The sequence below is a fragment of the Medicago truncatula genome, chromosome 7, assembly GCF_003473485.1.
Source record: "Medicago truncatula cultivar Jemalong A17 chromosome 7, MtrunA17r5.0-ANR, whole genome shotgun sequence".
Lineage (NCBI taxonomy): Eukaryota > Viridiplantae > Streptophyta > Magnoliopsida > Fabales > Fabaceae > Medicago > Medicago truncatula.
In genome coordinates this window covers 48,664,740-48,679,732 of record NC_053048.1, presented here as the reverse complement: position 1 = coordinate 48,679,732, position 14,993 = coordinate 48,664,740, and the positions used below count along the sequence as shown (strand labels likewise).

The 14,993-nt window shown below is 34.2% G+C and overlaps 1 protein-coding gene across 5 annotated transcripts; it reads left to right on the top strand.

Moving 5' to 3' along the window:
* The first annotated feature begins 671 nt into the window (after positions 1–671).
* LOC25499357 (E3 ubiquitin-protein ligase UPL7) lies at positions 672–13,275 on the top strand. 5 transcript variants are annotated; one of them, XM_024769923.2, is made up of 15 exons: positions 674–855; positions 953–1,075; positions 2,035–2,275; positions 2,497–3,086; positions 3,832–4,770; positions 4,865–5,199; positions 5,994–6,272; positions 6,375–6,627; positions 7,126–7,296; positions 7,393–7,485; positions 7,749–7,856; positions 9,221–9,337; positions 11,582–11,671; positions 12,068–12,161; positions 12,795–13,275. In XM_024769923.2, exons 1-14 carry the CDS (start codon positions 832–834, stop codon positions 12,149–12,151), a joined length of 3,447 nt encoding a protein of 1,148 aa, XP_024625691.1. In that variant the 5' UTR covers positions 674–831; the 3' UTR covers positions 12,152–12,161; positions 12,795–13,275. The 5 variants fall into 5 exon arrangements, 4 of the variants coding, with proteins under 4 accessions (XP_024625691.1, XP_013450049.1, XP_024625690.1 ...); XM_013594595.3 differs by having other exon boundaries at positions 12,790–13,275; XM_024769922.2 differs by having other exon boundaries at positions 12,068–12,164.
* The last annotated feature ends 1,718 nt before the right edge of the window (positions 13,276–14,993 follow it).

Genomic DNA, 14,993 nt, shown 5'->3' with positions numbered 1-14,993 from the left:
ACTTCAGAGTCATCACGCATTCGAGCCATCAAACCCTACCAAAACTAATGAAAACATCGTCATAACATTGCCATCTTGATCCATAACAATCGATTCGTTATTCAAAACCCTCGATATAAAATGGTCAAATCCACATTATGTTTGTATCGTCATTTGATGGAGGTTACATCTATTTTTGTCTTTAGAGGAGATACACCTTTCACTTATTACATGATTATAAGAAAAGAAGATTGATATTTGTATAACCATTTTGTAATAAGTTTGCTCACATATTCACATTATATTTTTGATTTTTATCTTTATTGTTTTGATTTTCGTGTCAATACTTAATTTTTTTGTAAATTTACGATTGTCTCAAAAGTTATCAAATAAATGTTTGTTTAAACAACACACCTGATAATAAAAATTTATCTTTATCATTCTTATTTTTAGATAAATCAAAACACAACTACAGAGAAGAGCAATGATATTTGAACAACCATTTAATACAACTTTCATGAGAGAATAAGAATATACAACGATCCTAACTTCATTTTTCATACATACGGATGAAAGTCAAAAGTTATTCTTAGACCATGTTTTCAACAACAATAATAATCATTTTAGTTTTTAATAATTAATTAAAAAAATTGACATGTCAACTATGAAAGAAAAAACATAAAACGAACTTTTCCTTCCTTGTTCTTTCTTTCTTCTAAATAAATCAAACTTATTAGTAGTTGCGATAAAGAGAGTAGAACAAAATTTTGGGTGAGGAAAAAAGTAAATCGCGAGAAGATTAGAAAAAGTTGGATTAATTTAACACAGCGAAGTTAAGTTAATGTATTTCCCATGGATGCACCTCGTAAACACCAGGTACTCTCTTCTTTCATACCTATCAATTCATCAATTTCATAATAGATTATTACTATTAGTTGTGATAATTGAAATTGTTGTTGTTCACTTGATTCAGGTATCGTTGAGAGGAGCGAGTGCGAAGGAGATAACCCGAGACGATCTTCTTCAGAAGGTCTCAAGAGAAAGAGAGCTTCGCAATTATGCTAAACGTGCTGCTTCTGCTGCTCTCTTCATTCAGGTTTCAAGATTCAACTTGCTATCTCCTTATTTACATGCTAAGTAAGAAGCATAGATTAGATAAGAAATGAAACAGATGCAAATTGAAAATGCCGATATTGTTAGGCTAAACACCTTCACCTTGGTTTGAACCTGATTTTGTATGTGAGTTTCAGTGGTGATTACTGATTGTCATTTCATCTACACACCCAAAAAAAAGGGCATCCAATGTCGGTGTAAACTAGTTTTACACTGATATCCAATGAGAATCCAGTATTGGGAAGTTATTTTAAAGATGCGGTTACATAGTAGATTTATATAGTAGTATGATAAGTTCTCATGTGATGTCGGTGGAAACTAATTCCATCGACAATGCATCATATTAGACTAAATTGATTAATATAAAAATACAAATCTTAACGTTTAAGCAAAAATAAATACTCTAAAAGTTAGAATAAGTCCTTGAGACACAATGAAATTTATTATTTATTTATTTTTATTGGGTAATGTTAACCAGTGCCCCGGGGGCACTCGTTAAGAACCAAATATAGTATGTATTGCATTGAAAATTGTGTTGTCAATCCCTTAAAAGTCAATAAAGTGTTTTTTTAATTTAAAAACTTTCTCTTTATGGTTTTCTTAACCAGTGCCCCCGGCGGGGGCACCGGTTAACATGGCCCATTTTTATTTAGAGCTAGTTTGGATAAACTTTTCAACCTGTATTTATAGGAAAAAGTAAGTTGAAACAGTCTTGTTGTACTGATTATGAGCTAGTTCGGATAAACTTTTCAACCTGTATTTATAGGAAAAAGTAAGTTGAAACGATCTTGTTGTACTGACTATTAGTCTTCTAAATAATAGCTTATTGCATAAGTTAAAAAAAACTTGTTTGTGTGTTTCTTTTGATTTTGTATTGGCATTCATTTTCACCGCACGTTGTATCAAAATAAAGAAATGACAATTTTTTCTTAATGTTGAAAGAGAGTATGGAGGCGCTTCAAGGTTACAAAGATGGTTGCTCTGCAGCTTCAGCAGGAGTGGGAGACATCAGTGAATTGTTATACCGGGGTGATGACCTCAAATTGGATTTCGAACAATTTGTTGAGGCCATTTCTGTTCTTTGTCACCCGTTTCTCAAATCACTATCAGAAGGTCCATAGCAAGAAAATAGACTCTATGAAGATTTGCTTTACAATCTTATTGGAGAGCCTGAACTCTTCTGGTATATTCCCTTATTTTGATATTCTTTTATTGTACTTCAAGTAGTGTTCCAATCATGTTTCTCATTTTAATGTGATGGTTTACATGAAGTTATGAATGTCAAGATACTTCCTATTTCTCTGTTTTTCATAGCTTTTACAATTTTATGGAACTATTCTCCTTTTTCTTGTTAACTTACATACCAAATATATTTTTAATGGATCTATTCTTTTCTTTGTTTAGATTCAGAGCGGAACTTTTGCTTTTTGGCAATTGGTACAACTGAAGATAGAAGAATTTGGAGTTACCAGGCACATCGACTTTCTTCTCTTGGTTTTTCGATTCTTTCCGAGTATAGTGAATGCAATTCAGGGGCTCAAGATATTACTGTTGTTACATCTCTAGCAATGCGTATTCTTGTAATGTTAACTGATCTAAAAGGATGGAAAGGCATTACAGATGACAACCGCTTAGATGCAGATTTAGCCGTGAAAGGTTTAGTTGAGTTCACAGGGAGTAATAAAAGTGGTAGTTATGTTTCTATTGCGAAATATATTACTGCATTGGATAAGTATTCTTCCAAAATGAAAGCTATCACCCAGGCAGATGAGAATTTTTTTATTACTGCAAGTGCAATAACTTTAGCTGTGCGGCCATTTTATCTGACAAACTTAGATGGGGAAAGACCTGATATGCTGAATGTCAATCATGCTGCTAAGCAATATGTTGTATATCTAATGACTATTCCTTGGTTTGTGCAACATGTCCCACATGTTCTTCTACCTGCTTTAAAGCACAAATCGATTTTGTTCACATGTTTTAAGGCACTACTGGTAAGCATATTTAAAGCAGAACAATTTCACTTGCAAAATTATTGACCGTGTCTTTAGTTGTAATGAGGACTTGTTCTCTTTTATTGTTTTTATTCGTTATGAAATTTTTAAATCTTATATTTTGATGTCACTTATGGATCATGCATATGTAACCCATGTGTTTCTGTATAATTAAATGGAAGTAGTTCCATCTTTTGACTTGCTAAGTTGATTATTCATGATTGTGCATGCACATTTTACTTCTATATTCTTATGTAATTTGTTTGTTATTGTGGTTTTAAGTTTGCTACATCAAAGATGGACCTTTGTTGTTTAAATAACTAAGTTTTGTATTTGTTAGTATCTGTCTTTTACTGGTATGATAGATAATGCATATGGTTCTAATATTTTTTTAATCTGCTGTCTGATTATATTTTCTCAGTATTTATATGTAGGAACTCTCTCTCTCTCTCTCTCTCTCACACACACACACAACTTAAACTGAAAAAACTCGAGGTTTTTTAATTTGAATATGTAATGGTTCTTTACTTGTTTTCTCTTCTATCCATAAAAGATATAAAACAATGGCTCAAAGGTGAATTTCATTCTTATTTTTTTGGTAAAGGGCAGCCTATCTCTGTAGTATTAAGATGCTGCCATCATATCCGTCTAGAGTTAATGAGATCATAGATTTGTATAACTTCATAGATTATGCTTTATGATTCAAACATATCAGAACTGATCAAACTCTGACAGGTGATGACAGATTTTGAAAGAGGATGTTTTAATGGAGATGTCGGATTTGGTTAAGTCAGAAATTCTTGTCTCTTTCAAGGCTATTCCACCAGTTGGTTGGTCTCTCGCTAACTTTATATGTCTAGCAGCAGGGAATGAAAATAACTCTGTAGACTCCGGATCCTTCAATCAAGGTTTAGACCGTGCATTGTATGTCCATGTTATTGTCACTCTAGCAGAAAGCGTACTGGCTTGTCTTGATAATATTGAATGGCTCAAAAAGAAGAACTCTCTCCAAACTGATACTGAAAGTGCAACCCATGAGTCGTTGATAATGTCATACATGGATCAATTTAGGCCTGTCTGTCAGCAATGGCATCTCACAAATCTTTTGTCATCAGTGAATAGAGATGCCACTAAAAAGGCCGATACTTCGATCTCAAACAGTCTGGAGTATTTGCAGAATCTAGATCTGTGCGATGTTGCACTTTTCTATTCTAGCTTGCTTAGAATATTTTCAGCCTTGAGTCCAGTACGTGGATCATTACCAGTTCTTAACATGCTATCATTTACTCCTGGATTTCTTGTGAGATTGTGGGGTGAACTTGAGGATTCATTTTTCTCTGGAGACAAACATATGTTGGATAATCACACAAGTGAAAATGGAAAATTTAAAGCTTTTGAGAAGATTCCAAAAATGGCAAGTAAAGATGGGGCCAGTAAGTGGGTCAGCGTACTTCATAAATTTACAGGTAAGTCACAAACTGCAACAGACCGCACAGATCCAATTGGCAGTCACTCTGCACCAAGCAGAGTCAATTTAGATCTTTCAGATGTATGGGACATAGAACCTATGAGGCATGGCCCACAAGGCATTCCAAAAAGTATGTTTGCCACGCTTCATCTTTTCTGTGCGGCCTATTCTCACTTGCTTTTGGTTCTTGATGACATAGAGTTTTACGAGAAACAGGTAGCGGCTTGGTTTCTTCTTTTCCTAGTCTTTTTATGAATTAGTTCACATTTTAAGAAACTTACTTTTCTAGAGAATTTGATAACATTGTTAGGTTCCATTCAAGCTAGAGCAGCAACGAAGAATTGCATCAATGCTCAATACCCTAGTATATAATGGCTTGTCCCATGTTAGCGGTCATCATAATAGGCCCCTCATGGATTGTGCCGTCAGATGCTTACAATTAATGTATGAAAGGGATTGCAGACACCCATTTTGTCCTCCTGATTTGTGGCTTTCTCCTGCTAGAAAAAGCCGGCCACCAGTTGCAGTTGCTGCTAGAACTCATGAAATTTATTCGGCCAACCTGAGAGCTGATGATTCATCATCTTCCCTGAGTCTAGGCTCTGTTATAACCATGACTCCCCATGTTTTCCCATTTGAAGAGAGGTAACTACTTGCTCTTTCACTGTGGCCATTATGAGGCATCTTGCTTGTCATAAATTCTGTTTTATTCAGTTCTGCTTTCTGTACTTAATATCCTTTTGACATTTCCATTGTCCCCTCAACTGAACATTTAGAAGGATAAAACATAAGGAAAACGAGCTAATGACCAGGGGTGAAACCCAATTGAATTGTTTTATTTAGTTTTCTCATGCTAGTAAGAGTTAGAAAAAAGAACTTAATCTTAATTTTGTTTTCTGGTGGTGTTAATTTTCCTATTTGAGCAAAACTTTCACGGGTTTCTTCACTGTGTAATATTTTGTCTGTTTTTTCTTCTATTGGTGGGTTAAATTGAGAATTGATAATACTATGATCAACTTAGAAGATTACCGTTAATATAATATGTCCTTTTCATTTTTCGAATTATCTTAGTATGTGCATGGAGAATCACCTGGGGAATACTATTAATCATGTATCTTGTGAAATACCAGTGAATATTTCATATATTTGATTACAAGAGTAGTAGTTTCATTTATTTATCCATGATATGCTATATGTTGATCATTAAGAAACCTTAAATGAAGCAAAGCAACAAGAGTAAACTTTGTACGGGAGAAAGATTGTCGATGAGAGTATTCATTAATGTAATTGAGTTGGATTATTTTTTTTCATTGTGGGAGTAGAGGGGAATGGATATTTGATTTCAATATGTCATCAACATCATATTCATTTGTTTTCAATGTAACACATAATCGTCTCTGATTGAAAGTACTTAATCAACTGGTTTACTGCATAAATAGAGTTGAGATGTTTCGTGAATTCATCAAGATGGATAAAGCTTCACGTAAAATGGCTGGTGAAATTTCTGAACCTGGTTCACGAGCCATTGAGATTGTAGTACGTCGGGGTCATATTGTTGAAGATGGATTTCGACAATTAAATTCGCTTGGGTCAAAGCTGAAGTCTTCCATCCATGTGTCATTTGTCAGTGAATGTGGCCTTACGGAGGCTGGTCTGGACTATGGTGGATTATCGAAAGAATTTTTGACTGACATATCAAAAGAAGCATTTTCCCCTGAGTAAGTTTGAGACGTCATTTTGTATTTTCTTGCTTTTATTTCATGGTTATTTCCTTTTCCAGTGGCGACTTTTTTAGCTGAAATTTTTTCCTTTTGCTCTAGATACGGCCTTTTTTCACAAACCTCAACTTCAGACAGCCTCCTAATTCCAAATGCATCCGCAAGATTTTTGGACAATGGTCTTCAGATGATTGAGTTCCTTGGAAGAGTAGTTGGTAAAGCTCTTTATGAAGGAATATTACTTGATTACTCTTTCTCGCATGTTTTTGTACAAAAGCTATTGGGACGGTATAGCTTTCTTGATGAATTATCAACACTTGATCCAGAGCTATACAGGAGCCTTATGTATGTGAAGGTAAATCCTAAGAGACATATCCATGCCGTTGCTTCTCTTATAAATCCTTTGTCAAAATTAATCAGGACCATACATCCTCAATGTATCACCTTGCTTTATGCTAGGATTAATGTTTTTAAAATTTTACATGGTTTGGCGCTGTTTCTCGACCTACAATGTTCGTCCTTCTATAGTTGAGCTTGGTCCATGTGCAATCCTTGTAAAGACAAATGTTTACGTACATGAATTTTCTAGAAGAGCTAATGTCTTGGTGGGTGGTAACTGGATGTTAGACACAGTATTGTTCATGAAAACCTTAAAATTTCAATAATTAACAAGATTCAGTTTGCATTTGGTATGTTAGGTTTGATTTTAGAATTGGGATTTTTCTTTCCTGGAGTACTGGTCTTTATCTCATTTTTTATTTAATTTTCCCATGTTTAACTCGGGTGGTTACTTTGTATGTCTGTTCATGCAATTTAACATTTTACTGGAAGGTTCACATACTCATTCATGCAGAACTATGATGGTGATGTCAAGGAGCTCTCTCTTGATTTCACTGTTACTGAAGAATCATTTGGCAAAAGGCATGTGGTTGAGCTCAAGTCTGGTGGCAAAGATATTTCTGTGACAAATGAAAACAAGATGCAGTACATACATGCGATGGCAGACTACAAACTCAACCAACAGGTTTTATCATCATTGACTGTAGTCTAATGCAATTGACTTTTGTACTGTATTAACTGTCGCATCATGGGTATATATGTAACAATGTTTAAATTGCAGATATTACTCTTTTCAAATGCATTTTATAGAGGGCTAACTGATCTTATCTCTCCATCCTGGTTGAAATTATTCAATGCTAGTGAGTTTAATCAGGTATCTTCTTTCCTAAGTATTTTAAAATGTTTTCTTTGTGAGTTGAATATTTCCTCTTCTCTCTTGCACAAAGTGCAACAGAGCATTTCTGTAACAGAATTCTATATTTACTAAAATTATGTGCTGTATAAGAGAAGCATGTCTGAATCAAGAGGCAGTTGCTCACTCATTCACTACAATCAACTTGCGACAAATTATACTGAAAATTTTATCTGTTGAGTTCACTTTCTACAGCAAGATTTCTGAGATATTCAAGAATGCAGTTGCTTTCAGGTGGCAATTACGATATTGACATTGATGATTTTAAAAGTAACACGCGATACACTGGTGGTTACAATGAGGGGAGCCGGACAATCAAAATCTTTTGGGAGGTATTGGAACCTCAATACTGCACATACACACACGTAGCAATCCCAGTCCATTATCTATGCATACAAAATTATTTAAACTGATGTAATATTGTGTGTATTCCCCTTGTTATGTGCAAACCCCTCAGTTGTGCATGGTTGGCAGCAGATTTGATTTTTTTCTGAGTTATTGAGCCTCAATCAAAATCTTTTGGGGCGTATTGGAACCTCAATACTAAACATGCACACACATAGCAATCCTAGTCCATTATCTATGCATAACAAATTATTTAAACTGATGTAATATTGTGTGTATTGCCCTTGTTATGTGCAAACCCCTCAGTTGTGCATGTTTGGCATATGACTTGTATCTAGCACGATTTGCAGATTTGATTTTTTCTTGTTGAGTTATTGAGCCTCAATCAAAATCTTTTGGGACGTATTGGAACCTCAATATTAAACACATACACACATAGCAATCCCAATCCATTATCTATGCATAACAAATTATTTAAACTGATGTAATATTGTTTACTTCCCTTTTTATATGCAAACTTGTCAGTTGTGTACATGTGTGACTCATATCTAGCACGATTTGCAGATTTGGTTTCTTTCTTGTTGAGTTTGCTTGTTGGGGAGAATTGTTGACTTGATGATTTTTTTTTCCCTCATTTTTGTTATTTTCAATTTATTTCCATATGGACTTGTACAATAATGAATTATTATTTTTTATTTTGCTTGTGATTTAAAGTGTATGCTTATAAATGCAAATAAAGATTCAAGCTTGAGTTTAGTTAGGGTTGTTTAATTAATTGAGTCAAGCTTGAGTAACCTATATTTTTCATAAGCCAAACTTAAGATTCAAGTATTTGGCTCGGTTCGCGTGCACCCCTGCTAACAATAAAATTAGGGAACCCTAGTGCATTACCTCCCCTCCCAGACGAGCTAGCCGTGGAAGGAACCGTGCGCAAGGTGCTTAAGGAGAGTGAAATTTGATATAGCTTGTTCTTCCAAAATTTAACAGCACAGATGATGGTTACACACTATGTTGTAGATTCCTATCAAAATAGGCACTGGATAGAGTAAATGTTGTTTCTGTATATTTCCTGTTGTTTGAGGTTGGTGGCTTACAAATAAGTTAATCATCTAATTAATGTATCAGGGATCTCCCATGTTTTCTCTCCCTCCCTCCCCAAGAAGGGATTGTTGGTTTGGTGAATTGCAGTTTCTAACCCTCTATAAAGCATGCATATTTGCTGTAGAATGTGACTATTGACCGTTATTTTCAACCTCGCGAGTTATATTGAAGAATTGACGCATGCCATATCCGCAGATACCAATTTTATGACATCAATATTCATTTTCTGCTTCATGTCAACTGTTTACAGGTGATTAAAGGCTTTGAACCAAAAGAGCGTTGTATGCTTCTTAAATTTGTCACCAGTTGTTCTCGTGGTCCATTACTTGGGTTCAAATACTTACAACCACCTTTTACCATCCACAAGGTATGATCTTGGTTTTCTATGTTTGATAGGCACTCAAGATCACTCATGCTAGCACCTCTATTATCCCATTTGCTTTGTTTATTGTAAAGAAATAAGGCATGGTTTGCAATTTTTTTGACTGAAGTGGTCTGTTTAGCATAACAATAGTGTTAATAAGCAGAGCATTCAAACTCTTCTAATAAGCTATCTGGAAAAATTTATTTCTCTATATGGGCATTTCTGTACTAAGCAGTTTTAAGTAAATGTTTATTGATTTAACTGCTTGCTATGAATTGTAAGAGTTATCCACCTACCCAATGGGCAATGGAAATTTTCAGTACTACAAAAATCCCATAATCTTGTTCATTTTTTTACATCCATGTTTTCACATTCTATGCATGCAACCAAATATTTATACTTTATGGTGCTGGAAAGATAATTTTTAAAAGTCCATAGATGTTTTCTAAGAGACTAATAAGTTATGCGATGGGAAATATAGGAAAGGAACACCTTGGTTCCCAATACATAATACCTAGTAAGATGAAATGTTGATGGGATAAATCCGCAAGTGCACGGTTCTATCGAAGTAGTAAAAATAGAGTATCGTTCCGACAGGGAGTTATGAATTCAATTAACTTTAAATAATGATTAGATTGAAAGTTTAGAAAGTAGAAAGTTGTATTTTTTGTTTAAAAGAAAAATAACAATAATAATAAAAGAGGTGTCTTGGGATTATTGGTTCATCCTAACGACAAATCCTTCACAAACCAAACTATTAAACCTAGAACCTTATGTTAGACCTAACTTCTAAAGACAGTTTCTTTTATGTTCCTCTAGCAATCAAGCCTATTTCGCTGACTTGATTACTATTAGATTTTGGTTCCTCTAGCAACCAAGCCTATTTCGCTGACTTGATTACTATTAGTTCCCTTGAAGATCGAAACTTATATGTCTCAAAGATTGTAAAGACTATTTCGCTGCCTTTGCAACCCTTGTCTAAATTCACTTGTTCGAATATCAAAGCTCCACTTTCGTTTTATGAATTGATATTTGAGATGATGGATTAACAATTATCAAACCCTCCACTTTCGTTTCCACAGTTTGATAATAATGGTTAATTCATGTTAAAACGGTGAATTTAGATTAGAGATCAGGGTTACATAAGATTATGGTTAATAACTTAGTTTGATTAGGATTATGTCATTAGACTTATGCAACAATCCCAAGACAAGAGAAGTCTACTCACCAACGTTCATTGTAGACATAGAAGAGAAGAAGAAGAAGAACATAAAATAAAGGTTGAACTTTTATTCAAAGAAACAATTGTCACTTATTATTTCCAAGAACAAAAGATGAATATTTGTGATGGCTAGCTACTCTATTTACAGTTTACATTCGACTTAGAATCTAAGCAATTACATCACTAGAATGTTCCACAAGAAATTGCGGGCTTTTTGGTAAAACTAAAATAGAGTAGCTTAAAATCTAAGCAAAAGCAGCAAAAGGCTGTTCTGGGAGGTGGCACGGCCGTGCCAATGTTAGCACGGGCCGTGCCAAGCTTCTGACTTGAGGAAAATATATTTTTGTCTCCGAATCTTCGTATTTTTGCAGAATCAGCTCCAAAACCCTTTTCTTTTGTTCAAAGAGTCAATCCATCAAATATTCATTCCTGAAATATAATAATATGCAATTGAAGTAAAATAGTTCAAAAAGGAAATAATATTAAAGTAAAATAAACTTAAATCTAATTAAAACGAAACTAAATATCATACTAAAATAGATAATTATTGACTCATCAAATGTCGAGTTCTGTTTTACATGGAAGAATCACCTTCAAAGAGGTCAAAAGTTTTGTTTTTATCTTTCAGAGAAGGGGTTCTTTGTGAATTTAATAGTCAAGTGGCTTAGATTTTCAGCATCACCAACACCAAATAGGGCTTCCTTAAGTACTATATTTTGCACTGTAAAATAAGAACTATATGTTACTTCTGGGATGGGGTATTCTTTTTCAAAAGTTATTTCGGCATTTTTTTAAGAATTTAGTTACTAGTAATCCATTAAAGGGAAGAAAATGTTAGACGTTCATGCGTGGCACTTTTAGCCAGCTTTAGATTTCTAGAATTTCTGCTTTCCTCTTACTCTCATTTTTCCTTTCCTTTAAAATATCGTAGATCTCATAATGGAAATAAAATATTCCCCAAAAGTGAATACTAAAATATCTTGATTTCATTGTATATTATCACTTGGGTCTATTTGTTTACCTAGGTTGCATGTGATGTCCCTCTTTGGGCGACAATTGGAGGACAAGATGCAGAGCGGCTTCCATCAGCTTCAACTTGCTACAATACCCTTAAGGTACTACTAAAGTACTAATAGTAGAACACATACCATATACTTTACGAGACATTTAGCACGATAGACTCCTATACTCCTTTTTTTTTTTTTAAATCTACAAATAAGGTATTTGGGATTTGGCAATGAGATATTGGAAAGCAAGATTATACATCAGTTATTATGAGTTAGATGTATAGAACACGGGGATCTTGAAATTTATGATCTCATAATAAAAAATGTCATTTAGATAGGCTTGGAAAATATGTATGAACTTTTGGATGTTTACTTACCAAACACAGCAATTTGGTGATTTAAACTTTAAAGTCACTCAGACAAAAGTGTTGGTTCATTTAGACAATCCCTTGTCATACATTTGAATTGCTTATGCTTTTATTTTCCTCCTCTCAATCATTACAGCTTCCCACATACAAACGGCCAGGCACTTTGAGAGCAAAGCTTTTGTATGCTATCAGTTCAAATGCCGGATTTGAACTTTCTTGATTTGCTTCAGGTGGTCAGTATTCTTTCGTTGAATTATATAATAAAATCACACTAATTTCTGCTGCATCTACTTTGAAAATCATGCTCAGCTAGATTAGGACATGTTTGTATGCTTCTGTTCTTGGTTTGGGATTGGTTGTATTTTGGTTGTGCTCTTTAGTGTTAAAGATGTGAATACAATTCTTATATCTTATTTCTATCAATCAAAAAGCCATTGGAAGCAAGGAGTTAATATTGGCAATTCTGAAGGGACTACTATTTCATTTAGAAGCAACGGAATAAGAGGGGGGAGTGTTTTCAGAGTAAGGTCATAGAGATAGATAATAATCTCTGACAGGAAATTCAAAACCCAAAGACCTGATTCTGTAATGAGTTGTCTCTTATTCGGCTTGTTTCTTAATTGTCCTCTAAAATTAAATGCTAGTGTCTTATTTGGACTATAAAACAGTACATGCCACATACACACAACAAAATCAAATGAGCATGTGAAGGGTTATTTTTAATCATCCATATATGATTGTATTTCATTCACACATTCGTCATACTCTTACCTGATATGTCTTTATGTGTCTGACATATGATTTGCATATATTTCAATGCTGCTGTTGGTCTAACAAATCACATGTAATCTTTTGCAGTTCAGTTCTATTTCAAGGAATTTGAGAATAGTCTATTTGCTCGCGCCACTTTTATGTGTCTGTTTTCTGGCACGTACATTTGGTAGTTGGACAGGCCATCATATCCCAAAGAGGCTACTAGGTAGTACATATTACCGCAAGTTTAGACCAGGGACTGTTTCTGCAAACTCTCAGAGCAGAACAGAGTAACTGCTAGGTGCAAACAGCCAGTTGGTGCGATGGTTGTTACTCCAAAAATTTCCATTATCCCAGTGCATGGAGATTCTGTTGTATTTGTTGATTTTGGAAACTATTTATTTTAAGCTGGTGTGTAAATGCAAATGATGATCATTGTGCCGTTAGAATAAATGGTTTCTGTTTTCAAAACTAGAACCAGAATGGCACATGTAAGTCGGGATCAGCTGAAAGCATTCATATACTCTACTATTTTTTTCTTTTACACCATTTTTTAGTTTTTATTTGAAATGTAGTATCTTTTTTGTCTTTGTTCTTTTGTTTTTAATCACTTTAATATTTGTTGATAGTGGTTTTAGTCCATGCAATGTTTGGATACTATAAGAACTATTTTTTTGTTGATATTTATAAGGCGTAATTGCACTTTTAATCCCCAAGTTTTACAATTGTGATTTTGGCTCCCCAAGTTTAAAATATGCAATTTTGACCCCTCAAGTTTACCCTCGAGAACTGCTGCCACCGCTAGTTTGCTAGTGATCCATCAATATGTCTGGTGTTGTTTGGTCGGTGTAATAGATACTGTTTTTGTTTGTTCATTATCTTCGCCTCTCTTCCCTTTTGAACCTTTTTCGTCATGGGAAACTTGCTTTTGTTGGCTGTTGCGTTTGTCATCGGTCGTATCGTTAACTGTGGTGGTGGTGAGCCACCACCCATGCTACCTGCGTTGTACCGCCCTCCTCCTCTTCATCTGATTTAGGCCCTCTAAAAGCTAGATCCGATCGGATCTGCCTCTATTGTACTGTTTTTTCCTCCCTTCCGGTGTTAGTCTAGATCTAATTTATGTGTTTGTTTTTCGGTCATGTTTTGCAGTAATTACTTTACCCTGATAGTGGGTAGGTTTCTATACATGATGTAATCACTAGCTTTTTAGCTCTTAATGGATGAAATATCTACTTATTTGACCAAAAAAAAGTTTACCCTCTATTTGTGATTTACTACCTCTCACTTATGTTTTGATCAAACTTTGATTTTTTTATTTATTTTATTTTTATTTATTTTACAAATGACATGTTCTAATTGGATGTAAAGCAACCCTTTGCAATATGACTGCCATGAGGCATTGCACCGAGTTGATCCTCGCAATGGGTTCTGAAACCCCTTCTCTCAAACAAGTTGAATCTCGGTAGGAGGCCAATTTTGTTGAGCCAAATCAAGGAACAAGAAATTGATCACCCATCCTCTTGGGAAAAATGGAGTGTTGATCTTAGTTCTATGCATAAATACTCCATGAATATGGTCTAATACATGCTCTTCTGTGTTGTAAAATTTGGAGATCAAAAGTGCAATTAAGTTTGGTTAAAATTATCCGTGAAAAATTGTGATATGATTTTTTTTTGCCAAAAAATATTCATACAATGGTAGGCTTAAATTGGAATTCGATGAACTAAATAATTATTGAATGGGTGGGAGCATATCTCTATCATGGCTATAGCCATTCCTGCAAATTGGATTGTTTAATCATGTTTGTCTTTCTTGGTTTTATTCTTCATTTCCTCCGCTAAAAATTGTATTTTAGGGGGAAAGTAACAATGGTGTAGATACTAGATACAGATTTCTTGTGATCCTGTCAAAAAAGTAAAATAAAAAATCTTTTGTAATATCCTTTCTGGTATTATTTACCAGACTAAAAACATTTTATTTTTGACACTTTCTCTCTAATACTCATTCGTGAAATTAATATTGGTCTTTACATCTTGAAAAACAAATCCCACATAAAATGATATGACTAATGAATTCTATTCAATAAATGTGTGAAGGTTAATTCTCTTTATTTAATTAAGGAATTTTTTGTACAAGATAATTTATACATTTGGTAAAAAAAATTATATGAACATATTAAATTTGAATGAGTATTATTAAAGGGAATCAAATCTCGAAAAAAAGGAAAACAAATAATATATATTTTAAATTGAGATTTTATTTAGGCCAAATACCTCTCTAGGTCCTTTAAGTTTCACGTTTGTTTTAGA

Bases quoted from the DNA above. Each gene is read 5' to 3' on its own strand.
- LOC25499357 (XM_024769923.2), top strand. From the start codon at position 832: ATGGATGCACCTCGTAAACACCAG. The intron at 1,076-2,034 runs GTTTCAAGATTC...TAATGTTGAAAG, and splicing joins CTGCTGCTCTCTTCATTCAG to AGAGTATGGAGGCGCTTCAA. The intron at 7,857-9,220 runs GTATTGGAACCT...AACTGTTTACAG, and splicing joins CAATCAAAATCTTTTGGGAG to GTGATTAAAGGCTTTGAACC.